Source organism: Festucalex cinctus, chromosome 17 (genome assembly GCF_051991245.1).
Source record: "Festucalex cinctus isolate MCC-2025b chromosome 17, RoL_Fcin_1.0, whole genome shotgun sequence".
Taxonomy (NCBI): Eukaryota; Metazoa; Chordata; class Actinopteri; order Syngnathiformes; family Syngnathidae; genus Festucalex; species Festucalex cinctus.
The window spans coordinates 9,250,532-9,276,912 of NC_135427.1; the positions used below are offsets into that span (position 1 = coordinate 9,250,532).

At 35.9% G+C, this 26,381-nt stretch overlaps 2 protein-coding genes and 1 non-coding gene across 5 annotated transcripts; 2 read left to right on the forward strand and 1 right to left on the reverse strand.

The window, feature by feature from the left end:
* Positions 1 to 135: 135 nt before the first annotated feature.
* LOC144005333 (uncharacterized) lies at positions 136 to 6,151 on the forward strand. Of its 2 annotated transcripts, XM_077503456.1 has the most exons (8): positions 136 to 334; positions 1,012 to 1,103; positions 1,178 to 1,214; positions 1,431 to 1,532; positions 2,651 to 2,746; positions 3,012 to 3,122; positions 3,411 to 3,534; positions 3,760 to 6,151. In XM_077503456.1, exons 4-8 carry the CDS (start codon positions 1,500 to 1,502, stop codon positions 5,751 to 5,753), a joined length of 2,358 nt encoding a protein of 785 aa, XP_077359582.1. In that variant the 5' UTR covers positions 136 to 334; positions 1,012 to 1,103; positions 1,178 to 1,214; positions 1,431 to 1,499; the 3' UTR covers positions 5,754 to 6,151. The 2 variants fall into 2 exon arrangements, with proteins under 2 accessions (XP_077359582.1, XP_077359581.1); XM_077503455.1 differs by having other exon boundaries at positions 1,012 to 1,214.
* Positions 6,152 to 6,908: 757 nt separating this feature from the next.
* trnar-ccu (transfer RNA arginine (anticodon CCU)) lies at positions 6,909 to 6,981 on the reverse strand. The gene has a single exon. It is a non-coding gene; the product is annotated as a tRNA-Arg (tRNA).
* A 177-nt stretch (positions 6,982 to 7,158) lies between these two features.
* On the forward strand, positions 7,159 to 16,197 carry wdr45b (WD repeat domain 45B). 2 transcript variants are annotated; one of them, XM_077503463.1, is made up of 10 exons: positions 7,159 to 7,474; positions 8,152 to 8,226; positions 9,609 to 9,710; positions 9,794 to 9,881; positions 10,894 to 10,988; positions 11,083 to 11,273; positions 11,428 to 11,513; positions 13,135 to 13,236; positions 13,343 to 13,464; positions 14,780 to 16,197. In XM_077503463.1, the coding sequence occupies exons 1-10, from the start codon at positions 7,408 to 7,410 to the stop codon at positions 14,884 to 14,886; spliced, it is 1,035 nt and encodes a 344-aa protein (XP_077359589.1). In that variant the 5' UTR covers positions 7,159 to 7,407; the 3' UTR covers positions 14,887 to 16,197. The 2 variants fall into 2 exon arrangements, with proteins under 2 accessions (XP_077359589.1, XP_077359591.1); XM_077503465.1 differs by lacking the exon at positions 7,159 to 7,474 and adding an exon at positions 7,609 to 7,798.
* Positions 16,198 to 26,381: the final 10,184 nt, after the last annotated feature.

Here is a 26,381-nt window from a genome sequence, read left to right on the forward strand (position 1 = left end):
ATGCAACGTAATATCTTATGTAAATCTTATCTTATGTAAATAAGATATTTCTTAGAGATCGAGATCAGCCAATCATACACAATCGTCCAAAATATTTGGCAACATGTTTGTAAAACGGAACTCTTAATTCAAACTGTAGTCGGGCGGAATGTTATTCCGACCGGAACGCAAAGGCAGCCATTGACGCACAAAGCTCCATTTCCTGTGGTGTTTTAAGATGTCTGCTATTTAAAATTCATCTCGGAGTTATAGTGTTGACGCAAACATACACATTCCCCCCAGCGTGGTGTAATGTAATATCTTAGGATGGATGAAGGTTCCTCCAAGCAACCCGGTGAGTAAAAACTGGGCGGATTAGTTTAGCTAGGCCGCAGCGGAGTCGGCGCGCGGGAATAGCATTGCTAAGTCACGTTGGAGACTAGTTTGGTGCTAAAAATAATTTTGTTGCACCGCGGAAAACATTTTGTTTCGTTGTTTACACTACTCGTGGTTGACGTGAGGCGGGATTTGCTTTCAAAGTGTGTGCTAATTGTTGTAAATGTAGGTTTAATTTTCCGCTGCGTTAGCAGTCACAAGCTAAGATTAGCACGCGATGTAGGCTTGTTCCAAACAATTACGCGACGTCGTCCAAATTATGCTTAACGTTATTATTTACAGTTAAACTAGCATTTCATATAAGTAGAATTGTTTTCATTTGACTTGTTTAATTAAATTGCTCTTGGTTGTGCTTTCTGTAGTAGGGAGCGGCTGGTGTGTTTGAGTTCCGCCTAATGCGTCAATTGAGATGAACGAGTAAAACTTTTTTTTTTTTTTTTTTTTTTTTTTAAATCTATGTATTAAAATATCAACGAGTAATGATTCGTTTCTTCACATTTGAACTACAGGACTAGTATATATTTCTTTGTGTTTCAGCATTTTTGCGCTATTAACGTAAATAACTTGAAGTACGTCAATGTCATTGTACAGAGAAAACTGTCCAATATTGAGAAGTGCATTTCTGTCCTCGCCCAGGTCCATCTCTCCCCCTCCCTACTCTGCTCATCCTGGTTCCGCCAATTCGTGTGGTCTCTGCAGCCATCTGGCAGACGATAGAGCACAAGACTGTATCGGATTATGGACTGCTTGAGGAGTTTGTGTTTATGGTTACTGATATTGTTCCTCAACTCCTTTCAACCAGGCAACGTGCGGAACTGATTTTGGGTCTGAGAGCACGGGTAGGAAAAATGTCTCATCTGTTGAATATTCTATCTAAAATCTATATATTAAAAAAAAAAAAACTTTGATAGTGTCAGTCAACACAGAACATCTTTGTAAATGCAGAATATTTCACATATTGGCTAAGATTCTAATGAACACTAATTATTTCGTAGCTATATAAATGGAGATGCAGTATGATAATATTTAATATTATCTTCTCTTTATGACTGTAGCTCATCCTGGAACTTTGCCGCTCTGAGGAGACAGCCAACATCCAGACCATTCAGCCACACCTCGATCGTATGCAAAGCCTGCAATCACTTTGGAAAGTAGAAGTGAGTAGCATGGGAAAGCGTTTAGTTCAGAGAGCTCCATAGCATTTTGTTCTCGTATTTTGGGTCAGAACCAAAGTCAACGAGTTTGGTTTGGTTCGATATGGCGATATTATCGAGTTTTGATTTTGACTTTTGAAATTTACACAAGAAATGTTCTCAAAATTACATTGCACATAAGCACTAATTTTTTTTAAAATACAGTTTATAAATACAGTATTTTTAATTTGTATCCCTCTTATTTAATGAATACAATTTAGTGAAAAATATGTCACTGTGCATCTTCTGTTTGCATTTCATAATTTTATATAGCAGCACTACGAATGGATGAATTTCTCATTTGATACACATCTGTATAATGTCACTTAAGCATAAAATGAGAAAATATAAACAGTCATAGTGTGTTTAAAAAAAAATGTTAAAGTATAACTGAAAATATATCGTTATCGTAATGTAAAATAGCCTATATCGTGATAGAAGAATTTTTCCATATCGCCCAGCACTAGATTGTGGTACTAAAAGTTGTAGTGCAGAACACAGGTCACATTTTAATGGGACAAAACATTAAACTCTTATGATATTGATTATAGGAAATTGTTTTTAGAAGTGCCCAATTCTGATTTAATGCATGTATCCAACTTTTTAAGAATATATGTTCATGTTCAACCTATGATTTTTTTTTCAATATATAAATATTTGTGATGGACAATAAAAAAAATAAAATAAAAATAGTTTTGTCCCTCTCACAGAACACATGTTTATATTATTTTAGTGGTGAACTAGTAATTAATTAATTTGAACTACTCACTATTAATTTCAATATATGCAAAAAAAATAATAATACAGCATATTCTATCACATCAATGTACTTTTTTTTTCTTTTCTTTTTTTAGAAAAAAAAAATACAATGCTCACTTCAAATAATAATTGGTGGTAAACGGCACATAGCTGACCACAGATCTTCATTTGGAACGAATTCAATTGTAATAAATGAAAAGGCGACTCCTGCTTAAGATGGACGTATTTTGTTTGTGTGCGCACTCTTGTCATTCAACCACTGGACCGATTTTTAAAATCGGATTCTCTCTGACCTTTGTCTATTTTGACTTCTTGTTTTGCAGACTGATAATGCGACGCCAGACATTTCGGACTCTCATTTTATGAGCCTGGTGCGAAATTTGCTGAGGAATTCTGAAGAGAGAAACAACTTTTTTCAAGTAACTTTGTTTTTCTCACCTGAATGGCACAAAACTGTTTTTTTTTCACATGACATTTTGCTGATTTTGTCCTCATTGTGACCGTGGCTTTGACGAATGATCAAAAAAATGCAAATCAGGCATCTAAATATATTGTTGATATTCAGCAGTAGCAAGATATTGTAAATGAATCATGCCACTCACTTGTACTTTTACTAATGCATGTGACTGGATTATCTGCTTTGCTTGGCAATCTCAGAAGCAAGTGTGACTTGTCTGTGTGCAGGATGTTTTCCCTGAAGACTTTGGCCCCACATATGACAAAGCAATCCAGACATTGATGTGGTTATTTCTGTCCAGGCTGGAAAAGCTTATTCCAAGTCAGTCTCTCCAGCAGGTAGGTCACGTCCCATCTACCGGTAGTTCGGTTTTCCACAAAGGGCGGCACGCATCAATTTACTAGCACAAACATAAAAACAAAATGTATCCCTGCTTGCTGATTTTAAAACAAAAGTCGCAGCAACAGAATTTGACCCTGTCAACCTCGTCCATATTGCCATGCAAATGGTTTTGTGTCCCGACCTCCCAAGTTTGTGAAATCCTGCTGTATATACTGTGTTCCAAAATCTGCACATTTCAAATGCAAACACGCAGGTGACACCATTATTGTGCTTGTCTTTGTCAGATTGCATCTTTGCTCAGTGATTCCTCTTCAGTTCTGAGAGCGTGCATGGACTCTTTTAGCGGATCTCAGGAGCTGAAAACCGTGTTGGACACTCACAAAGACCTCAGCCAGTTGGAGGATGTTGGTAAGCATGGTGCAAAACTGTTTTACGACAGTGGGAATACCCGCAGCCATATACTTTATCCTATAGCTTGAAGCATTACTTTTGCCACGAGAGAATGCACGAGTTCCAAGTTCCAAATTCATGCAGGCATTAGGCAAATGATAACTTCAAATGTTCACATTATTGTTGGCATCCAGGCACAATTGTTAAGGATGAATATTCATTTTATCTTCGTCTTCTTTGTAGAATCTTGTGAGGTTGATAGTGGCATCTTGTCCACCCTTTGTCTCCCTCCTGCGGAAAGAGATGTAATCCTCAGTGAGCAAGCAGGCCCGGATCCCCAGAGTAGCGTGGTTTATACGGACTGCCCAGATATGGAAGTCAAGGCTGGCAACAAAATGGCATTTTCAGAGGAAAACGTGCAAAAACCCTGGTTGGGAATTGATCAGGAAGAGAAGCCAGACATTGTCCCGGAGGCTGCTCAAGAAGGTCCAGGTGTGGATGATTGTGAAACGGAAGACCACCACGACAACCTGCCGGAAACTCTCATCATAGGAGAGGACGGCAAGGTGACGGTGCTTGACAGTTTAGTGAAGACGCCCAACAGACGCGGGAGAAAAAAGAAGCGCATCGATGCAGATTTTCAAATGCCAGAATGCGCGCAGGATCCAGACTACGATTTGCTGAAAAGACCCGTGCGAAAGAATCGCGGCCTCAAGATGAAACGGCTCCTTTCGCAGTGGAGGAAATCGGGAAGGACGCCGGCCGCCGGAAGCGGCGACGGCGCTCTCGTCTCCGCCAAAGGAAACGACTTGGTTGACCGAACGTGCAACGTGTGCGGCAAAGTGGTGAGCCAAGCCAAATTCTTAGAGCGTCACATGAATCAACACGCCGAAGAGTTGACCTACTCTTGTACGGCGTGTCATCGAAATTTCAAGCACTTCCGCTTCTTGCAGCAGCATAAATGCCAAAGTGTGCCGACAGAGACGGACGCCCAGAAAGAGAACTCTGAAATGGCGGAAGAGGATAGCAAGTCCGCCATCCTCATTTGCGAGCCAGGCAACGAAGCCGCGCTGGCAGACAGCACCGCAGACGACCCCGATTACTTACCCACCGCCGCAAAGAGGTCCTCCAAAGAATTGGGCCAGAAAAGCCCGGAAGACGCGAAAAGTATCCTGGACGGGCCCTTCTATTGTCCCCACTGCAGCGTGGAGTTCAAGTGCAAGCAGACGTTTCGCTTCCACTTGCGAAACATCTGCTACAACGAGCAACAGGTGGATCCCGACCAGCCCGAAGACGTTCGGCATTGCTTCCGCTGCAACGAATGCGACAAGGCCTTCAAGTACAAGTCCACCTTGGATTCCCACAAACAAACCCACCACCCGCTGTACTGCGAGGTTTGCATGAAACTGGTGCGCGACTCGGACGCGTTGGCCATGCACAAAGAATCGCACACGCCCTTCCAGTGCAACCAGTGCGTGGAGAACTTCCCCGTCTTCAAGGCGCTGCACAAGCACTACATCGACGTCCACAATCCCACCGAGCCGTTCACGTGCACCCACTGCCAGACCACTTTCGCCAGTTTGAAGCGCTTCATCCGCCACGAGTGGAAGCACACCGGCTACCAGCCCTTTCAGTGCCCCCACTGCTCCAAAAGATTCCGCTCGTACTCGGACCTGGTGGAGCACCAGAAAAAGCACACCAAGGCGTACCCCTTCCTCTGCTGGGAGTGCGGCAAGAAATTCCGACACGGCGTCACGCTGACCAGGCACGTCGAGCGCGTGCACCAGTCCGGCGAACTCCTCAGCGATAAAGCCTTGCCGACGTTTGACTGCGGCCAGTGCGGCAAGAGCTTCACCTCGAGGAGATGCCTCCTCAAACACGACAACTTCCATCACAAAGGCATGCGCTTCCCCTGCGAGCATTGCGGGAAGGGTTTCTTTGGCAAGGATGCGCTGGTGAGGCATACGCTGATCCACACGGGCGAAAGGCCGTTCAAGTGCGACGACTGCGACAAGTCTTTCCGGTCCTCCGCGGAACTTAAAATCCATCGCAGATACCACACGGGCGAAAGGCCGTTTAAGTGTAGCATCTGTGAAAAGGGTTTCGTCCAGTCCTGTTTTCTCACGCTACACATGCGAACCCATACTGGAGAGAGGCCGTACGTTTGTACTAACTGTAGCAAAGCCTTTTCCAGTTTACATGGTCTGAAAAGACACCGCAGGCTTGTCCATGCATAGCTAACACCGACATGGATTCAAAAATAAATACGGCATAACTATGAAAAACTGTGGCTTAAAATGTGTTTATTGTGAATATTTGAGGCACAGAGACGAAAGTGAGGTGTGTGGGGATTACAAGTGCGTTTGACAGAAAGGAGTTATCTTGTGCTTCCTCTGTGGACTGTAAAAAAAAAAGAAAAAAAAACTATAAAAGTTTAAAATGCGTACATATTGTAACTGTATTTTTTACAGAAATGTTTGCTGTAGTTCTACATAAGTTTAGTTAGTTTGTGCTAAAACATTTAACTTTGGGAATACATGTAAATGCATTTTTCTTTAATAAATTGAACAGAATTTTTATTTGTTATTGACTTGGAAATAAACGGGCCTTAGACATCTAAGGTATTTGCACTTAACCAGCACTATGTTAGTGTTTTGTTTAACAAAAATCCCCAAATGCAATGTCGATACAATACAGCGTACAGTTGAACAACAGATGTTTAGCAAAACATTGTTCATCAGACTGTTAATGAACAGAGAAGCTTAAGAAGACAACCAAAAAAAAAAAATCTTAATATGTTGTACGTGAGTCTAAGCACAGCATTTGAGGAATATAAGTTGAGTTTAATGAAAGGTGTATTCAAGGATCTTTTGTCTCTCCGTTTTCCGGCTGGATCATCTTAACAATTGGTTGTAAATCCCGTCAATCAGTCTGCTTAACTGAGAAAATCAAACTTATATGTACCCATCTCCAGTTTAAACTACTGGGTCATTCATGTGGCTGTTTTTGGAAAAAGGTCGTCAGGAAAAAAAAAAAAAAAAAATTCATAAAGGGGCGTGGAGGACACACAAACTGAGCCACCTGTCAAGAAGAATTTCCACAGTAGTTGATTTTCCACTTTTGTAGTTGAACTTTATTTCGTAAAGTCATTAAAAACAATAAAAAATATATAAATTAATACCATAAAACAAAAATCCATATATTAACACAAACTGCTAGTCCGAAAAGGAGGACGACGAAGTCAAACTTAAAAAATCCTAGTTGTATCATTCCCCTATTATTTGAATGTAATTCAGGTAACATATTCTTGTTTTCATCCACTATGTAATGAATAAATAAGACGGAATGTGAACACATCCCTGATTTATTTCGGGAGCTGCGAAACCAGCGGCCACCCCAGATGGGACTCGAACCCACAATCCCTGGCTTAGGAGGCCAGTGCCTTATCCATTAGGCCACTGGGGCGCTTACATATTGTTATGCAACTAAATTATGCACGGTACTCGTGAATATGTGTGCAATAAGCTATCTACAATTCCACATCCGCTTATTCGGACCCTCCGTTGTTGAATAATTTACGTGTTTTTACTCGGACCCTCAGTTGTTGCTTGAACTTTTTTCTTGTCTAAACACAAGCAGTTCCACACACTATTGAATTTGTTTTTACTTTTTACAATGTATAAAAGAACAAAAAAAAACAACGGAAATGTACACCGATTTCAAGTACCGAATCGGCTAAACAGGAAACCAGCGTCTGTTGTCTCCTTCCTTCTCCGAGCAGCCAACTCAACTCTGGAGGAACGATGACGTTAGCCAGCTAGCAATCCGAGCTGCAGCGCTTGTTTTCATTATTGATTACACAATTTGGAAGTCGGTTGTTCGCGTGAAACGATGAATTCACTGCTGTCTAACCCGCAAGGGAACGGGCTCCTTTACGCTGGATTTAACCAGGACCACGGTGAGAAGTGACGCTGACATGTTTTCTTTCTCTCCTCAAAATGAATACGGACAGCGTCATGAATGCTAAGCTAACACTGCTAACGCAACGTCTCCTCTCAAAGTCAGCGACATCAGACGTAAATGACCGTAACTCGTTTTCTTAACTTGTAAATAGAGCGTCACGACAGTTGTCACTATTACTTGCGGAACTTTTAACGTGAAACACCTGACGTTTTGTTGTTTATAGCTACTGCTAGCTAGCCTTCGCTAGCTAGTAGCTACCGCTCACGTTGCTATTGTGGTTTCATTCGACGGTCATGCAACAGAAAATATTTGAGTTGAGGTACGTTTATAGTTTGTTAACACATCATTGTACATATAAATTATTTGGAGAGCCAACAACTAGCATATTTGGAGTATTCGTGAGACGATCACGTCTAACGGGCATCACAATCCACTGTTATCTGGTAACCATTTATCTATCGTTCGTTATGTTTGATCAATATAGATCAATACTATCCAACAGCAAGGGAAAACATTCCGAACTAGATGAATGTGTACCGTACCGAATTCTATGTGTTACGTGTTTGTTGCCTTGTCTACGGTCATGACGGCAATCTGTTGGTTGAGTAAATATTGAGACGTCAAAAGTCTGAACTCCCTTTACCACTTTCTTTTCAATCTGTGCCTTTGCAGGGTGCTTTGCCTGTGGAATGGAGAATGGATTTCGGGTTTACAACACAGATCCTCTTAAAGAGAAGGAGAAACAAGGTGGGAAAAAAAATGCCCGAAAACATTTCATGTCATCTTCATTACAACAATAACTTTCACATCTACTTTGTTTCATACAATATTGAGATAAATGCAAATGGAACATTAATTCGTGAGATAGACAGTTCATCTACTCCAGCTATAAACTCACCCAAATTGATGTGCAATGGCAATTTTGTGAATGTTCTCTATAAAAATAACCGTTAATGTTGACTAACAGTAAATTAGAATTAAAAACAAACAAAAAAAGATTGTTATTGCTTGATATTTAGGTTTTTCTTAAAAACAAACAAACAAAAAAAAGGCTTAGTTATTGCTAAATCTGTAGTAATATTGTTTCAGATATCTGGCATAAATATGGTATATTGCCCAGCCCTGGGTTCCTTTACACCACACGTATGTGGCAGGTTGTCATGGTAAACAGTTACCGAAATGCATGTTAAAGTATTTTAGTAAGTTTATACCTGTAAATTGCCCTTCACATATTAATTACTGCTTTATTTACTTTTATCTTTGTAGCCTGTAATGCATAATACACGTGATGTTGTTTGTTGTAATAACGATTGTAGGAAAAATACACTAAAAATGACCTTGAAAATAATTCTGAATGAAACCGCAATCACAGTTTTGAGTTTTCCAAAAATCATTCAGCCTTAATACAACATATGATACATAAACATTTTAATTTCCTTTAATGTTGTTACTTCATCCTTGTAAAAAAAAAATATATATAAACATTTCTTATTATTGTGTTTTTGTTGTTGTTGGAAAATTACAATTCTTTTTTTTCTCCTCAATTACAAATTTGGTTTGTAATTGAAAATCTTCCCTTCCACCCTATAATTATGTATTCATTTTCTAATGGAAATTTACAGCTTTATTTTCCTTTTAGTTATGGTTTACATAACAAACATAATGAATCAGGCTTTCTGCAAGTTGGAATCATAGAATTGTCCAAAATGTCTAACCACTATGAAGTATTTTTACTCGATCGAATTGTTTGCAGTAAAATTGTGGTCAATGTGAAGTAAGAATCGAATCGAATCAAATAAGGACTCGCGCTCCGGCTCGGCCTCAGACCAGGAAATTCTGCAGGATGCATTTATTGCGTATTGGCACATAATCAATGGGGATGCAAAAGAGGAATCGTCCCCTCCAGTTGCACTCAAAATATGACTCGGCAGCAGCTTGACACTTTCCAGACTTGCATGTCAACATCAGTTTTGCTGCTGCCGCTTTTTTCCAGAGGCCCGCGTGTCTCTGTGTATGTGGGAGGCGTAAAATGATTCTGTTTTGGAGTCAAAATGAAGACGAGATTATCTTTCAAATTTCTTCAGAAGAGCACTCGAGTTTGATTTGGGGGCATTTGTTTGACCTTTTAGAGTTCTTGGAGGGCGGGGTCGGCCACGTGGAGATGCTTTTCCGATGCAACTATCTGGCACTTGTGGGTGGCGGAAAGAAGCCCAAGTACCCAACCAATAAAGGTACGCTTTGGATAAGTGGCTCATATTGACATTTGCTTGCATTTAATTCTGACAGCTTTGTTGTTTGATTGACGTTCCTCTAGTCATGATCTGGGACGACCTGAAGAAGAAGACGGTCATTGAGATCGAGTTCTCCACAGAGGTCAAAGCGGTCAAGCTTCGGCGGGACAGGTACCGCCCACCACGACTTCCAAAAATCAACATTTCATCAAATCATCCGGATATGGAAGAGGACAGCTCCATTATAGAAAAAAAATAATAATAATCACCATTATTTTTGCAATAATTGAAATCACAAATCAAATTATTTTTGCCACACAACAAGAAAATGTTGAAGCATTTACAAATATTACAGCCAATTAAAATAAATAGAAACATAATTAATAATGTGTATTGATGTATTTATGTTGGCAAAACTTGAAGTTGGAGTGCAGCTTGTGAACTGTCCAGTAGGACAATCATTTATTTTTTGGTATAAAAGAAGAAAATGTTTACACATTTAAAAATATTAAGACCAATTTAAAAAAAATTACAAACACTATAATTATGTAAGTTCCTTTTTTATACCAAACATAATTTATCATAATGTATATGTATTTATTTATTAATGTTGGCAACAAATTGAAGTTGGAGTGCAGCTTGTGCACTGTCCAGTAGGAAAATAATTTATTTTTTGGCATAAAAAGAGAAAATGTTTATACATTTAAAAATATTAAGACCAATTAAAAAAAATAAAATAGAAACACGATAATTATGTACGTTCCTTTTGGACCAAACAGTATTTGTCATAACATATAATAATATATTTATTCATTTATTTATGTTGGCAAAAACTTGAAGTTGAAGTGCAGCATGTGCACTGTGCAGTTGGATGATTTTTTTTTATTTATTGTTTTCATTTTGGTACGAAACAAGAAAATGATTACAAGTAAACAAAATAAATAAAAATATTAAGGCAAAGTTCCTTTTGGATGAAAAAAAATGTATTAAATAAGTTATTTTAAAATTAAAAAGCTGCAAATGTATGAATTTAAACAATCCAAAAATTAGTATTAATAATCTTTTTTTTGCAATGATGCTGATTTTGTAATTGTGGAGTGTAATAATTGAAGTTGTAATTGAATTTCAGTGAATTGCACAGCCCTAATATGGAAGCTCGTATCGTTTGCGTTTGTGTGGTCAGAATTGTGGTGGTCCTGGACTCCATGATCAAAGTGTTCACCTTTACCCATAACCCGCATCAGCTTCACGTCTTTGAGACCTGCTACAACCCCAAAGGTTTGTCGTCCCCGATCCCGTTCAAGCTCAACTCCGCTTTGCAGTGCAGCATTTCAAATGGCGTGAAACCGCTCTCGCGTCTTCTTTTCTTCAGGTCTGTGTGTGCTGTGTCCCAATAGCAACAACTCCCTGCTGGCCTTCCCTGGGACTCACTCGGGCCACGTTCAGATTGTGGACCTGGCCAACACAGAGAAGCCCCCGGTGGACATCCCTGCCCACGAGGGGGCGCTGTGCTGCATCGCTCTCAACCTGCAGGGGACCAGAATAGCCACCGCGTCGGAGAAAGTAGGTCCACGTGGCCGCAAATCCGTTTGTTTGTTTTCATTTCATTTCAATGGAAAAAGTGAGCTCGATTTATGAATACTTCGTTACAAACAGGCTCTCAAAACAAATTAAGTTCATAATTTTTTTTGTCCATTTGAAACGTGCTCTTCCACAGGGTACACTCATCCGAATTTTTGACACGTCAGCCGGGCAGCTCATCCAGGAGCTGAGACGAGGCTCGCAGGCGGCCAACATTTACTGGTGAGAATCTGACCAGACAAACGCAAACGTCAAAGTGGAATTAAACCAGCTTTGTGATTGGGAATAGGGATAGACCGATTATCGGTTGGGACAATTATCGTGAAGAATCAGGTGGCCAATAGTAGATCCATTGGAAAAAAAAAAAAAAAAAAAAGAGTGTTGTTTTTGTTTGAAATTAAGATAAGAAAAAATTTACTACTTGCCATATTTAGAAATTTTAGAAAACTTGATTTACTGAGCTATTAACGTGAGTTTTTATTGAACTTTTAAAGACGTTCTTCTGCCCCTGGGAGATCCCTGAACTGTTTTAGATTTTTAAAACAAGATGTCTATTGTACGGAAGCATATTGCATTCACATAAAAAAAATAAAAAATAAAAAAAAAATCTCCTGTTTTTCTGACTAGTGTTTTTGGGAGCTTTGTTATATTGAGTTTTTTTTTTTTTTTAATTTATTTTGTTTTTCTGAATATTTTTTTCCCGTCATAAAAAAATTATTCCAAAAAAACAGAAAAAAATTTTTTTCCGAAAAAACAGAAAAAAAAATACTCTGAAAAACAGAAGTTGGTGCTCTGTTTTTTTTGAATATTTTTTGTTTGTTTTTTTTGAATAATTTTTTCCCCCTGTTTTTCGGAGCAATTTTTTTTTTCTGTTTTTCGGAATTTTTTATTTTTTTTATGACAGAAAAAAATATCCAGAAAAACAGAAAACATATTACTCAAAAAAACAAAGCTCCCCCAAAAAAATTTGTTAGAAAAACAGGATTTTTTTTTTTTCCCAAGTGAATGCAATACGCTTCCGTACTATTGACTATGATTTATTTATTTATTTTTTAACGCCAATATTTTACAAACTCTAGAAGTTGCTCAAACATATGCTTAAAAATTCCCCCAAAAATGTAGAGCTGGAACTTCTTTTTTTTTTTTTTCAAGTTTTGATGCCATTATTTTCCCTTTTAGTTAAAACGAATATTGGCTCCAAATATTGGTTATCAACGTCCTTGACTCCTAATAATCGGCATCTGTATCAGCCCTGACAAAACCATATCGGTCTATCTCTAATTTGGAAGCCTCATATGACGTCAACAACAGTTTTCAATTAAGATCAAGATCCTTAATTAAGCAATAAAATACACCTGTTTTTATCAATGTCAGGGGGCGGCCATTTTGACCCTTGCTGGCAACTGAAAATGACATCACAGATGACCAACGACCAATCATGGCTCACCTTTTTATGACCTTTAAAAGCTGAGCTGTGATTGGTCGTTACGCCCTGCGCAGCTGTGACGTCCTTTTCAGTCAACAGCAAGTGGCAAAATGGCCGTCCACAAGCTGGATTTTGCTGCTGAATTCATATTCCAAGAACACAATATTGAGGAGAATGTGTTAAGACTAGTGATAGAAAGAAACTTGTGACTTTTTTTTTTTTTTTTTGGATTCCCTGCTGACGTTAGCATTAAGTTAATTTCAACAATATTAATTCAATCCAATTTTCCATCCCATTTTTTGTATTCATTCATAACATATTTAGGTTTTGGATTTTGAGTGTCCACCTTTTCCATGTCCTGATTTGCTCGTTTGCGGTTAATCTGTTGTTCCTACTTTTGTATTCTCCTTTTGCTAGCATCAATTTCAACCAGGATGCATCGCTCATTTGCGTATCGAGCGACCACGGCACCGTGCACATCTTTGCAGCCGAAGATGCAAAGAGGAACAGGCAATCCAGGTTTGTTTATTATTCCTGCCGCTTCTTTTGAATCGACACGTTTTCCAACGATATCTTCTGTGGTTTGAATGCCAAAAAATGTTTTTTGTAACCGTTCTCTCGACAGCTTGGCCTCAGCCAGCTTCCTTCCCAAATACTTCAGCTCCATGTGGAGCTTTTCCAAGTTCCAGCTGCCCTCGAGCTCGCCATGTTTGTGTGCCTTCGGAACGGAGCCCAACGCTGTCATAGGTGGGAGCGCTTGCCGTTCCTTCAAATCGCCGTCACAATTGAAAAACACCATTGAGAAAACCAAAGACGTTTTTCAAATACATTTTTCTAACTTTGGATTAGCTGTGTTCCCGATCAACCGATCATATTCCGGGCTCAAATAAAGAAGGCCTTATAAAAGGCATTTAAAACACATTTAAACACAGTTGATGCATACAATTGCTGTCAATTTGAAAATTTAAAATGCACCGTTCCCGTCACAAATGTTCAACATGAAACACTAATGCCACCTAGTGGCAGAAAATTTCCTCAATGCAAATCTATGACTCAATGTTTAGCGCTTTTAAATTTCAAATAGCTTTATGAATTATTATAAAATTACGAGATCAATGAACTGAAAGATACAACCACATTTGTATTTGCTAACCATATTTGTCCACTTTTATGTTAGTTAAGTCTGAAAAACATTTTTTTTTTACATTTAGAACAGAAATAACGTGCAATTAATCGCGAGTTCACTATGGAAATCGGGCGATTAATTACGATGAACTCATTCACTCCCGGCTCTTTTACTGGATGTGGACTGATTTTGCAAAGCCCACCGAATATTGTGTTCTATCACTATAAAAACATGGAGCTTATCAAAAGAAAGATTAAAGTCTCTTCTTTCATCAGGAAAAAAAAAATATTTCTATCTGTTTCTGTTTTGCAGCAATTAGCATTAGAATATAGCTAAGGTTTCTCGTTATTCACAAATCTGTCTAGAATTGTTGAGAAAGTTTATTTTTACCATGGCCCTGGCTGATCTCTTATACTCTGCTGCCACCTGCTGGCCGTTTGTGTAATAACTACCATTTCTTCAACCGTTCTTTGCAGTTGAGAGGTTGCATCAAAAACTTATGTATGCTCTAGCATAAAAAAAAAAAAAATATATATATATATATATATATATATTTAAAAAAACGTGTAAACACGTCTTTGGTACACTTAAAACATTTAAAATAGAACGTATTTCTGTTTTTGGGAGCAAATGAGTAAAAAATGATTAGCAACTGCCAGCCACCACAAATAATGTTCGGATGCTCCAGTAGGCTTTCCCTGACATTTTAGTTGTCACATCTTATAGTGTTTGTGTAAACAGCAGTTGTTGTGGAAATGAAGCTTCATGAAGCACTTGAGATATATTTTTTTTAACTTCTCTAGATGATTTAAAAAAAATAATAATAATAACCTCAAGTTTTGGTGACGTGAACGCGTCTCCGTGTCGACTTTTTTTTGCCTTTGACATGCAAGTGTTGTTTTGTGTGTCTTTCTCGTCCCGTTTTTTGTCTCGCAGCTATTTGCGCTGACGGCAGCTACTACAAGTTCCTGTACAACCAGAAAGGGGAGTGCTCCCGAGACGTCTACGCGCAGTTCCTCGAGATGACGGACGACAAAATATGACCTTGAGGGGGCGCCATTACGCAGCCTCGTTTACTTTCTTTTTTTTTTTTTTTTTTTTTTCATAATCCAGAAGGGACGGAGACGAGAGGTTCCTCTGCTGCACTTCTCTTGAATGACTCTGCTGAGAGAGAGAAAGAAAGACACAAATCGTCTCTGGATTGTCAGGGCGACAAATGCGAGGAAGGAAAACAAAAAACAAAAGAAACAAGGGAGGTATTTTGGACATCAGTCCTTTTTTTTTTTTTTTCTTTTTTTTTTTTTCTTTTTTTTTTTTTTTTAAGATGTCTTCCGATGACTTTGCAGGGAATGGCTTTTTTTTTTTTTTTTTTTTTTTTTTTGAACGGCGTCGGTAAATTCTGAGAGATTTTTGTCAACTCACACCGCCTAAGCTAATTGTAGGGAGTGCCTCTGAGTGGAGCGAGAACCTGCAAACACCACACGCGTGTGTATCAGTGCGTGCGTGCGTGTTCTCCAAACAGGGTCACAAAGAGCAACCAAGCAAACAGCTGGGGGGGGGTCATAGTTCAATACTGCATCCTTCGCTCTAATTCACGACTGAATATTAATTGCATACCATTGTGCAGAATGAAGTCAAATCATATTTGCCTCATCATCATGCTTCTTTTTTTCACATTGTGCAATATATATTTTTTTTATTTAGGAGGTATACAAGTTTTGCTATAGCCAAGGTATCATTTTTTTTTTACTAAATCTAGCTGTGGCTTTTTTCTTTTCTTTTTTTTCTCCAAATGTAGCGGAGTCAATAATGCAAAAAAATATGATGCTACTGCAAAGAGACAATTACCAGTAACTTGGAATCATGCTTAAAAAAAAATGTAACTAAATTTTATATCCATTTACAGAGCAAGTTCATGAAAGACAGATTGATCATTGCTCATCTGTAATGTGTAAAAATTGAAAATGACTGTCAATCATGTCTGAAACTCAGATGCTTTCAATCGTGTCTGACAGCAAAATTGAGAAAATGCAAAAAGTCAACTTTGGGTTGCTCCATGTACAATTGCCCTCAACTATGTAATATCAAAATACTGTACTGCTTCTTTGCGCTCTCTGCCGTGTGCATACCTAATGAACAGATTGTTTTGTATATGTTCCCATGTGGTCCATGACAGCATTCTCACTGCAACATTTCACTCGTGTTCACCAGATGATGTTTTTGCACTGCGTTCCACCGCTCCATCACTCAACATTGAAGTGAAGGGATGTGAGAAGTATGACATGAAAGTTTTGATTGTAAAACAGAAAATCTGCATTTACATTTGTTAATTAAACAGCAGCTTTTACACTGAAGTATGGCGTCATCTTGTTTGTGCTGTCATTTATGAGGCTATATCTGTTTCAGCACATACTGTAGATTGAGCAAATGGGGGAAATATATATATGTATATATATATATATATATATGTATATTTACATATTTTTAAATGTATAGTAAGTGTTGTTTTTTATGTTTTTTTTTCACCATGTATAGTAAGTTGGGTTTTTTTGTTTTTATTTTTTTGTTTTTTGTTAAACGACCATGTAAGGCCTTTTTTTGTTTTTTTTAAATAAAAGGCCATGTACAGTAAGGTGTTTTTTTTTTTTATATTAAATAAACGACCATGTATAATAAGGTGTTTTTTTTAAATACACGACCATGTATAGTAAGGTTTTTGTTGTTTTTTTAAATAAAAGGCCATGTATAGTAAGGTGGGGGTTTTTTTGTTTTGTTTTGTTTTTTTGTTTTTTTTGTTTTTTTTGTTTGTTAATAAATGACCATGTATAGTAAGGCCTTTTTTTGTTTTTTAAATAAAAGGCCATGTATAGTCAGTTTTTTTTGTTTGTTTGTTTTTTTTGTTTTTTTTTTTTAAATAAACGACCATGTATAGTAAGGTGTTTTTTTTGTTTGTTTGTTTTTGTTTGTTAATAAACGAACTAGTATAGTAAGGCCTTTTTTTTTTTTTTTTTTAATATATAAAAGGCTATGTATAGTCAGGTGTTTTTTTTTTTGTTTGTTTATTTTAATTAAAGGCCATGTACAGTAAGGTGTTTTTTTTGTTTTTTTTTTTGTTAATAAACGACCATGTATAGTAAAGTAAAGTATATATAAAAGGCCAAGTATAGTAAGGATTTTTTTTTCTAACAAAAAATGACCATGTATAGTAAGGCTTTTTTTTTCTAACAAAAATGACCATGTATAGTAAGGCTTTTTTTTTTTTCTAACAAAAAATGACCATGTATAGTAAGGCTTTTTTTTTTCTAACAAAAAATGACCATGTATAGTAAGGCTTTTTTTTTCCTAACAAAAATGACCATGTATAGTAAGGCTTTTTTTTTCCGACAAAAAAAACGACCATGTATAGTAAGGCTTTTTTTTTCCTAACAAAAATGACCATGTATAGTAAGGCTTTTTTTTTTCCGACAAAAAAACGACCATGTATAATAAGGCTTTTTTTTCCGACAAAAAAACGACCATGTATAGTAAGGCTTTTTTTTCCGACGTAAAAACGACCATGTATAGTAAGGCTTTTTTTTCCCGACATAAAAACGACCATGTATAGTAAGGCTTTTTTTTCCGTCAAAAAAACGACCATGTATAGTAAGGCTTTTTTTTCTGACAAAAAAACGACCATGTATAGTAAGGCTTTTTTTCCCGACAAAAAAACGACCATGTATAGTAAGGCTTTTTTTTTTCCGACAAAAAAACGACCATGTATAGTAAGGCTTTTTTTTTCCCGACAAAAAAACGACCATGTATAGTAAGGCTTTTTTTTCCGACAAAAAAACGACCATGTATAGTAAGGCTTTTTTTCCGACAAAAAAACGACCATGTATAGTAAGGCTTTTTTTTTTCGACAAAAAAACGACCATGTATAGTAAGGCTTTTTTTTCCGACAAAAAAACTACCATGTATAGTAAGGCTTTTTTTTTCCGACAAAAAAAACGACCATGTATAGTAAGGCTTTTTTTTCCGACAAAAAAACTACCATGTATAGTAAGGCTTTTTTTTTTCGACATAAAAACGACCACATATAGTAAGGCTTTTTTTTCCGACAAAAAAACGACCATGTATAGTAAGGCTTTTTTTTTCCGACAAAAAAACGACCATGTATAGTAAGGCTTTTTTTTTTCTGACAAAAAAACGACCATGTATAGTAAGGCTTTTTTTTTCTAACAAAAATGACCATGTATAGTAAGGCTTTTTTTTTTTTCTAACAAAAAATGACCATGTATAGTAAGGCTTTTTTTTTTCTAACAAAAAATGACCATGTATAGTAAGGCTTTTTTTTCTCCTAACAAAAATGACCATGTATAGTAAGGCTTTTTTTTTCCGACAAAAAAAACGACCATGTATAGTAAGGCTTTTTTTTTCCTAACAAAAATGACCATGTATAGTAAGGCTTTTTTTTTTCCGACAAAAAAACGACCATGTATAATAAGGCTTTTTTTTCCGACAAAAAAACGACCATGTATAGTAAGGCTTTTTTTTCCGACGTAAAAACGACCATGTATAGTAAGGCTTTTTTTTCCCGACATAAAAACGACCATGTATAGTAAGGCTTTTTTTTCCGTCAAAAAAACGACCATGTATAGTAAGGCTTTTTTTTCCGACAAAAAAACGACCATGTATAGTAAGGCTTTTTTTTCCGACATAAAAACGACCATGTATAGTAAGGCTTTTTTTTCCGACATAAAAACGACCATGTATAGTAAGGCTTTTTTTTCCCGACATAAAAACGACCATGTATAGTAAGGCTTTTTTTTCTGACAAAAAAACGACCATGTATAGTAAGGCTTTTTTTTCCGACAAAAAAACGACCATGTATAGTAAGGCTTTTTTTTCCGACAAAAAAACGACCATGTATAGTAAGGCTTTTTTTTTCGACATAAAAACGACCATGTATAGTAAGGCTTTTTTTTCCGACAAAAAAACGACCATGTATAGTAAGGCTTTTTTTTCCGACAAAAAAACGACCATGTATAGTAAGGCTTTTTTTTTTCCGACAAAAAAACGACCATGTATAGTAAGGCTTTTTTTTTCCCGACAAAAAAACGACCATGTATAGTAAGGCTTTTTTTTCCGACAAAAAAACGACCATGTATAGTAAGGCTTTTTTTCCGACAAAAAAACAACCATGTATAGTAAGGCTTTTTTTTTTCGACAAAAAAACGACCATGTATAGTAAGGCTTTTTTTTCCGACAAAAAAACTACCATGTATAGTAAGGCTTTTTTTTCCGACAAAAAAAACGACCATGTATAGTAAGGCTTTTTTTTCCGACAAAAAAACTACCATGTATAGTAAGGCTTTTTTTTTTCGACATAAAAACGACCACATATAGTAAGGCTTTTTTTTCCGACAAAAAAACGACCATGTATAGTAAGGCTTTTTTTTTCCGACAAAAAAACGACCATGTATAGTAAGGCTTTTTTTTTCTGACAAAAAAACGACCATGTATAGTAAGGCTTTTTTTTTCGACAAAAAAACGACCATGTATAGTAAGGCTTTTTTTTCTGGCAAAAAAACGACCATGTATAGTAAGGCTTTTTTTTTTCTGACAAAAAAACGACCATGTATAGTAAGGCTTTTTTTTCCGACAAAAAAACGACCATGTATAGTAAGGCTTTTTTTCCGACAAAAAAACGACCATGTATAGTAAGGCTTTTTTTTTCGACAAAAAAACGACCATGTATAGTAAGGCTTTTTTTTCCGACAAAAAAACTACCATGTATAGTAAGGCTTTTTTTTTCCGACAAAAAAACGACCGTGTATAGTAAGGCTTTTTTTTCCGACAAAAAAAACGACCATGTATAGTAAGGCTTTTTTTTCTGACAAAAAAACGACCATGTATAGTAAGGCTTTTTTTTCTGACAAAAAAACGACCATGTATAGTAAGGCTTTTTTTTTCTAACAAAAAAACGACCATGTATAGAAAGGCTTTTTTTTCCGACATAAAAATGACCACCTATAGTAAGGCTTTTTTTTCCGACAAAAAAACGACCATGTATAGTAAGGCTTTTTTTTCTGACAAAAAAACGACCATGTATAGTAAGGCTTTTTTTTCCGACAAAAAAACGACCATGTATAGTAAGGCTTTTTTTTCCGACAAAAAAACGACCATGTATAGTAAGGCTTTTTTTTTCTGACAAAAAAACAACCATGTATAGTAAGGCTTTTTTTTTCGACAAAAAAACGACCATGTATAGTAAGGCTTTTTTTTCCGACAAAAAAAACGACCATGTATAGTAAGGCTTTTTTTTCCAACAAAAAAAACGACCATGTATAGTAAGGCTTTTTTTTCCGACAAAAAAACGACCATGTATAGTAAGGCTTTTTTTTCCAACAAAAAAAACGACCATGTATAGTAAGGCTTTTTTTCCGACAAAAAAACGACCGTGTATAGTAAGGCTTTTTTTTCCGACAAAAAAAACGACCATGTATAGTAAGGCTTTTTTTTCTGACAAAAAAACGACCATGTATAGTAAGGCTTTTTTTTCTGACAAAAAAACGACCATGTATAGTAAGGCTTTTTTTTTCTAACAAAAAAACGACCATGTATAGAAAGGCTTTTTTTTCCGACATAAAAATGACCACGTATAGTAAGGCTTTTTTTTCCGACAAAAAAACGACCATGTATAGTAAGGCTTTTTTTTCCGACAAAAAAACGACCATGTATAGTAAGGCTTTTTTTTCTGACAAAAAAACGACCATGTATAGTAAGGCTTTTTTTTCCGACAAAAAAACGACCATGTATAGTAAGGCTTTTTTTTCCGACAAAAAAACGACCATGTATAGTAAGGCTTTTTTTTTCTGACAAAAAAACGACCATGTATAGTAAGGCTTTTTTTTTCGACAAAAAAACGACCATGTATAGTAAGGCTTTTTTTTCCGACAAAAAAAACGACCATGTATAGTAAGGCTTTTTTTTCCAACAAAAAAAACGACCATGTATAGTAAGGCTTTTTTTTCCGACAAAAAAACGACCATGTATAGTAAGGCTTTTTTTTCCAACAAAAAAAACGACCATGTATAGTAAGGCTCTTTTTTCCGACAAAAAAACGACCATGTATAGTAAGGCTTTTTTTTCCAACAAAAAAAACGACCATGTATAGTAAGGCTTTTTTTTCCGACAAAAAAACGACCATGTATAGTAAGGCTTTTTTTTCCAACAAAAAAAACGACCATGTATAGTAAGGCTTTTTTTTCCGACAAAAAAACGACCATGTATAGTAAGGCTTTTTTTTTTCCGACAAAAAAACGACCATGTATAGTAAGGCTTTTTTTTCCGACAAAAAAACGACCATGTATAGTAAGGCTTTTTTTCCGACAAAAAAACGACCATGTATAGTAAGGCTTTTTTTTTCGACAAAAAAACAACCATGTATAGTAAGGCTTTTTTTTTCCGACATAAAAACGACCACGTATAGTAAGGCTTTTTTTTCCGACAAAAAAACGACCATGTATAGTAAGGCTTTTTTTTCCCACAAAAAACCGACCATGTATATATAGTAAGGCTTTTTTTTCCCACAAAAAAACGACCATGTATAGTAAGGCTTTTTTTTCTGACAAAAAAACGACCATGTATAGTAAGGCTTTTTTTCCGACAAAAAAACGACCATGTATAGTAAGGCTTTTTTTTTCGACAAAAAAACAACCATGTATAGTAAGGCTTTTTTTTCCGACATAAAAATGACCACGTATAGTAAGGCTTTTTTTTCCGACAAAAAAACGACCATGTATAGTAAGGCTTTTTTTTCCGACAAAAAAACGACCATGTATAGTAAGGCTTTTTTTTCCGACAAAAAAACGACCATGTATAGTAAGGCTTTTTTTTTCTGACAAAAAAACGACCATGTATAGTAAGGCTTTTTTTCCGACAAAAAAACGACCATGTATAGTAAGGCTTTTTTTTTTGACAAAAAAACGACCATGTATAGTAAGGCTTTTTTTTCCGACAAAAAAACGACCATGTATAGTAAGGCTTTTTTTTCCCGACATAAAAACGACCATGTATAGTAAGGCTTTTTTTTCTGACAAAAAAACGACCATGTATAGTAAGGCTTTTTTTTCCGACAAAAAAACTACCATGTATAGTAAGGCTTTTTTTCCGACAAAAAAACGACCATGTATAGTAAGGCTTTTTTTTTTCGACAAAAAAACGACCATGTATAGTAAGGCTTTTTTTTCCGACATAAAAACGACCATGTATAGTAAGGCTTTTTTTTCCGTCAAAAAAACGACCATGTATAGTAAGGCTTTTTTTTCCGACATAAAAACGACCATGTATAGTAAGGCTTTTTTTTTTCGACAAAAAAACGACCATGTATAGTAAGGCTTTTTTTTCCGTCAAAAAAACGACCATGTATAGTAAGGCTTTTTTTTCCGTCAAAAAAACGACCATGTATAGTAAGGCTTTTTTTTCTGACAAAAAAACGACCATGTATAGTAAGGCTTTTTTTTTCCCGACAAAAAAACGACCATGTATAGTAAGGCTTTTTTTTCTGACAAAAAAAACGACCATGTATAGTAAGGCTTTTTTTTCCGACAAAAAAACGACCATGTATAGTAAGGCTTTTTTTTCCAACAAAAAAAACGACCATGTATAGTAAGGCTTTTTTTTCCGACAAAAAAACGACCATGTATAGTAAGGCTTTTTTTTCCAACAAAAAAAACGACCATGTATAGTAAGGCTTTTTTTTCCGACAAAAAAACGACCATGTATAGTAAGGCTTTTTTTTCCAACAAAAAAAACGACCATGTATAGTAAGGCTTTTTTTTCCGACAAAAAAACGACCATGTATAGTAAGGCTTTTTTTTTCCGACAAAAAAACGACCATGTATAGTAAGGCTTTTTTTTCCGACAAAAAAACGACCATATATAGTAAGGCTTTTTTTCCGACAAAAAAACGACCATGTATAGTAAGGCTTTTTTTTTCGACAAAAAAACAACCATGTATAGTAAGGCTTTTTTTTCCGACATAAAAACGACCACGTATAGTAAGGCTTTTTTTTCCGACAAAAAAACGACCATGTATAGTAAGGCTTTTTTTCCCCACAAAAAAACGACCATGTATAGTAAGGCTTTTTTTTCCAACAAAAAAACGACCATGTATAGTAAGGCTTTTTTTTCTGACAAAAAAACGACCATGAAGAGTAAGGCTTTTTTTTCCGACAAAAAAACTACCATGTATAGTAAGGCTTTTTTTTCCGACAAAAACAACGACCATGTATAGTAAGGCTTTTTTTTCCGACAAAAAAACGACCATGTATAGTAAGGCTTTTTTTTCCGACAAAAAAAACGACCATGTATAGTAAGGCTTTTTTTTCTGACAAAAAAACGACCATGTATAGTAAGGCTTTTTTTTCTGACAAAAAAACGACCATGTATAGTAAGGCTTTTTTTTCTAACAAAAAAACGACCATGTATAGAAAGGCTTTTTTTTTCCGACAAAAAAACGACCATGTATAGTAAGGCTTTTTTTCCGACAAAAAAACGACCATGTATAGTAAGGCTTTTTTTTTCGACAAAAAAACGACCATGTATAGTAAGGCTTTTTTTTCCGACATAAAAATGACCACGTATAGTAAGGCTTTTTTTTCCGACAAAAAAACGACCATGTATAGTAAGGCTTTTTTTTCCGACAAAAAAACGACCATGTATAGTAAGGCTTTTTTTTCCGACAAAAAAACGACCATGTATAGTAAGGCTTTTTTTTCTGACAAAAAAACGACCATGTATAGTAAGGCTTTTTTTTCCGACAAAAAAACGACCATGTATAGTAAGGCTTTTTTTTTCGACAAAAAAACGACCATGTATAGTAAGGCTTTTTTTTCCGACAAAAAAAACGACCATGTATAGTAAGGCTTTTTTTTTCCAACAAAAAAAACGACCATGTATAGTAAGGCTTTTTTTTCCGACAAAAAAACGACCATGTATAGTCAGGCTTTTTTTTCCAACAAAAAAAACGACCATGTATAGTAAGGCTTTTTTTTCCGACAAAAAAACAACCATGTATAGTAAGGCTTTTTTTCCAACAAAAAAAACGACCATGTATAGTAAGGCTTTTTTTTCCGACAAAAAAACGACCATGTATAGTAAGGCTTTTTTTTCCAACAAAAAAAACGACCATGTATAGTAAGGCTTTTTTTTCCGACAAAAAAACGACCATGTATAGTAAGGCTTTTTTTTTCCGACAAAAAAACGACCATGTATAGTAAGGCTTTTTTTTCCGACAAAAAAACGACCATGTATAGTAAGGCTTTTTTTCCGACAAAAAAACGACCATGTATAGTAAGGCTTTTTTTTTCGACAAAAAGCGATCATGTATAGTAAGGCTTTTTTTTCCGACAAAAAAATGACCATGTATAGTAAGGCTTTTTTTTCCGACAAAAAACGACCATGTATAGTAAGGCTTTTTTTTTCCGACAAAAAAACGACCATGTATAGTAAGGCTTTTTTTCTGACAAAAAAACGACAATGTATAGTAAGGCTTTTTTTCCCGACAAAAAAACGACCATGTATAGTAAGGCTTTTTTTTTCTGACAAAAAAACGACCATGTATAGTAAGGCTTTTTTTCCGACAAAAAAACGACCATGTATAGTAAGGCTTTTTTTTCCGACAAAAAAACGACCATGTATAGTAAGGCTTTTTTTCCGACAAAAAAACGACCATGTATAGTAAGGCTTTTTTTTTCGACAAAAAGCGATCATGTATAGTAAGGCTTTTTTTTCCGACAAAAAAATGACCATGTATAGTAAGGCTTTTTTTTCCGACAAAAAACGACCATGTATAGTAAGGCTTTTTTTTTCCGACAAAAAAACGACCATGTATAGTAAGGCTTTTTTTCTGACAAAAAAACGACAATGTATAGTAAGGCTTTTTTTCCCGACAAAAAAACGACCATGTATAGTAAGGCTTTTTTTTTCTGACAAAAAAACGACCATGTATAGTAAGGCTTTTTTTCCGACAAAAAAACGACCATGTATAGTAAGGCTTTTTTTTCCGACAAAAAAACGACCATGTATAGTAAGGCTTTTTTTCCGACAAAAAAACGACCATGTATAGTAAGGCTTTTTTTTTTCGACAAAAAAACAACCATGTATAGTAAGGCTTTTTTTTCCGACATAAAAACGACCACGTATAGTAAGGCTTTTTTTTCCGACAAAAAAACGACCATGTATAGTAAGGCTTTTTTTTCCCACAAAAAAACGACCATGTATAGTAAGGCTTTTTTTTCCGACAAAAAAACGACCATGTATAGTAAGGCTTTTTTTTCTGACAAAAAAACGACCATGAAGAGTAAGGCTTTTTTTTCCGACAAAAAAACTACCATGTATAGTAAGGCTTTTTTTTCCGACAAAAAAAACGACCATGTATAGTAAGGCTTTTTTTTCCGACAAAAAAACGACCATGTATAGTAAGGCTTTTTTTTCCGACAAAAAAAACGACCATGTATAGTAAGGCTTTTTTTTCTGACAAAAAAACGACCATGTATAGTAAGGCTTTTTTTTCTGACAAAAAAACGACCATGTATAGTAAGGCTTTTTTTCCGACAAAAAAACGACCATGTATAGTAAGGCTTTTTTTTCCGACAAAAAAACGACCATGTATAGTAAGGCTTTTTTTCCGACAAAAAAACGACCATGTATAGTAAGGCTTTTTTTTTCGACAAAAAGCGATCATGTATAGTAAGGCTTTTTTTTCCGACAAAAAAATGACCATGTATAGTAAGGCTTTTTTTTCCGACAAAAAACGACCATGTATAGTAAGGCTTTTTTTTTCCGACAAAAAAACGACCATGTATAGTAAGGCTTTTTTTCTGACAAAAAAACGACAATGTATAGTAAGGCTTTTTTTCCCGACAAAAAAACGACCATGTATAGTAAGGCTTTTTTTTTCTGACAAAAAAACGACCATGTATAGTAAGGCTTTTTTTCCGACAAAAAAACGACCATGTATAGTAAGGCTTTTTTTTCCGACAAAAAAACGACCATGTATAGTAAGGCTTTTTTTCCGACAAAAAAACGACCATGTATAGTAAGGCTTTTTTTTTTCGACAAAAAAACAACCATGTATAGTAAGGCTTTTTTTTCCGACATAAAAACGACCACGTATAGTAAGGCTTTTTTTTCCGACAAAAAAACGACCATGTATAGTAAGGCTTTTTTTTCCCACAAAAAAACGACCATGTATAGTAAGGCTTTTTTTTCCGACAAAAAAACGACCATGTATAGTAAGGCTTTTTTTTCTGACAAAAAAACGACCATGAAGAGTAAGGCTTTTTTTTCCGACAAAAAAACTACCATGTATAGTAAGGCTTTTTTTTCCGACAAAAAAAACGACCATGTATAGTAAGGCTTTTTTTTCCGACAAAAAAACGACCATGTATAGTAAGGCTTTTTTTTCCGACAAAAAAAACGACCATGTATAGTAAGGCTTTTTTTTCTGACAAAAAAACGACCATGTATAGTAAGGCTTTTTTTTCTGACAAAA

Coding starts and splice junctions, on each gene's coding strand:
- LOC144005333 (XM_077503455.1), top strand. CDS start 307: ATGGATGAAGGTTCCTCCAAGCAACCCG. Junction 1,215..1,430: donor TTTTGGGTCTGAGAGCACGG/GTAGGAAAAATG, acceptor TTATGACTGTAG/CTCATCCTGGAACTTTGCCG. Junction 1,533..2,650: donor AATCACTTTGGAAAGTAGAA/GTGAGTAGCATG, acceptor CTTGTTTTGCAG/ACTGATAATGCGACGCCAGA.
- wdr45b (XM_077503463.1), top strand. CDS start 7,408: ATGAATTCACTGCTGTCTAACCCGCAAGGGAACGGGCTCCTTTACGCT. Junction 9,882..10,893: donor GTCAAGCTTCGGCGGGACAG/GTACCGCCCACC, acceptor TTGTGTGGTCAG/AATTGTGGTGGTCCTGGACT. Junction 11,514..13,134: donor CAGGCGGCCAACATTTACTG/GTGAGAATCTGA, acceptor TCCTTTTGCTAG/CATCAATTTCAACCAGGATG.